Source organism: Myotis davidii, unplaced genomic scaffold (assembly GCF_000327345.1).
Source record: "Myotis davidii unplaced genomic scaffold, ASM32734v1 scaffold72, whole genome shotgun sequence".
Classification (NCBI taxonomy): Eukaryota; Metazoa; Chordata; class Mammalia; order Chiroptera; family Vespertilionidae; genus Myotis; species Myotis davidii.
This window is the reverse complement of record NW_006284618.1, coordinates 2,365,443-2,367,459: the sequence shown is the minus strand read 5'-3', so window position 1 is coordinate 2,367,459 and position 2,017 is coordinate 2,365,443. Positions and strand designations below refer to the sequence as shown.

Below are 2,017 nucleotides of genomic sequence, written 5' to 3'. Positions count from 1 at the left end.
TTAAATATATAAAATAAATATCAAAAATATAAGTCTTTGTTTTACTATGGTTGCAAAGATCAAAAAATTTCTATATGTGACACGGACCAGAGTTAAGTTAGGGTTTTTCAAAATGCTGACACGCGGAGCTCAAGAGGTTCGCCATCACTGCTCTAGGCCTTGCATAGAATGGACTCCACCCGCCCCACCCCTACCAGCCCCTCTCACCTCCTCTCACTTGGTGAACAGGAGTCCCTTGTCTGCAGGCAAAAGAAACCTTTTCTGGAAGGAGGTGGGGTGGGTGGGAGTCATTCTTTCGGAGGGAGCGGAATGCCCTGCGGTGGCAGGGGAGGGTCTGTGTCGGAACCACTGCTCCATCCGTAGTGACCTTTCTGCGGCGTCCACATCCCCGTGCTGTCCTGCGCCACAGCCTCTGGACCCTATTGCACATGTGGCTGGGCGGAGGAGCCGAACCCTGAGGGGGACAGCAGAACACTGGAGGGCTGCCACAAAAAGTGAGGCGAGGGAGGGCGGTCTGCCCTTCTTCAGGCCCCAGGCATATTGATCACTGTGTCTGTCATCTTCAGCCACAAAGCTTGTGGCACCCACTGAGCAAGGGGAGGGTGTCTCTTGTGAGCCAATGTCCCTGGTAGCCAAATGGATTCAGTGCCCGTCCTTCCTCCCTCCCCCCGCCCCCGCCCCCCAGGGTTGAGCAAGGAGGCAGACAGCCCTCGGCCTCCCCGCGTCCGCACAGCCTTCACGGAGGAGCAGGTCAGCACCTTGGAGAGCTCCTTCCAGCTCCACCGTTACCTGGACCCCCAGGAGCGCCGGCGGCTGGCCCAGACCATGGGGCTCTCGGAGGTGCAGGTGAGGCCTCTGGGCTCAGCAAGCCAAGCGGGGCCGGGGTGGGGGGCGGGAAGAGGGGGGCCTGTTTGCCCGCTCTGATCTTGTTTTCCCCACAGATCAAAACCTGGTTTCAGAATCGCCGAATGAAACATAAACGCCAACTGCAGGACTCACAGCTGAACGTCTCCCTCTCTGGAGCGGTCTACTCGCCCCTGGCTTTCTGCCCACCTGCCCTGGGCAGCCCCCTGCAGTTGCTGCACCCGTGGGCATCCCTGTCTGGGCCCTCGGCTCTAGCACAGCCCCCTGGCTCCTTCTGGGACCCCTCCCTGGCTTCGGCATGGGCTTCAAGCAGCAGACAGCCTCTGATGTGCTGCCTGCGGGATCCTGGGAGCCAGGCGCACACGCTGGGCCCGGCCTTGTCCAGGGGAACCTGGCACCTGTGTGTTCTGCCGGAGACCGGAGATGCCTTTTGAGGAAGCAGGGCAGCCCAGTAGCCCGCAGTTGGGGTGCGTCAGAAGCCAAATCATCCCACACACACACACACTGGGTGTGTGCAGAGCATGCCTGGCATCTACCTGGAGAGATCGCCGTCCGCATGTCAGTTTACGCCACCCTAACACCCTGGTGTGGGCCTTGTGCTGATGCATGGAGGGGACCTGGAACCCTGAGCCGCCAGAAGATTCTGGAGGGTTTACAATTGAAGGCATTTTAGAGCTGTCCCTTTACTGAAAGCTATTAAAGGGTTTCTGATCGCTCAGTGAACAGAATGGAAAGCGAGTAGACTGGTTCTGTGCTGGGCTGTTAGCACCTAAAGAAGGTAATCTAGTCCATCTAAGGCGTCGGAAAAATGTTTCCTCAGTTGGAAAAAATAAAGGTGGACCCTTCCTCTACCAGGGCCAGGCACATGTCCCTATCCTGAGCCTCCCAGTCTTTGCGCTCAGGCTATGATCTGGGGGGTGGGCAGGGAAAGTTGCTCAGACTGCCCCCCTCCTCATAAACCCCACAAGGAAAAGTGGGAATAGTGGGTTTCCTGAACAGATGCAGCCCCTTAGGGGTGACCCTGCACACCCCCTGCTACACTGACCTTTTACATTGGGCTCTCTGGGCCACGAATGCTCTCCCTGCCCAGGAAGCTGTGGACAAGAGACCCCACCCTGAGCTGGGGTGCAGCATGTGACCCACAGGCCAGTTA

The 2,017-nt window shown here is 58.0% G+C and overlaps 1 protein-coding gene across 1 annotated transcript in view; it reads left to right on the top strand.

Moving 5' to 3' along the window:
- The window catches only part of VENTX (VENT homeobox), a 3,859-nt gene extending 2,561 nt beyond the window's left edge, over positions 1–1,298 (top strand). The window contains exons 2-3 of the mRNA XM_006754968.1: positions 686–846; positions 942–1,298. Coding sequence (XP_006755031.1) covers positions 686–846; positions 942–1,298 — 518 coding nt within the window. The remainder of the gene's footprint in view (positions 1–685; positions 847–941) is intronic.
- The last annotated feature ends 719 nt before the right edge of the window (positions 1,299–2,017 follow it).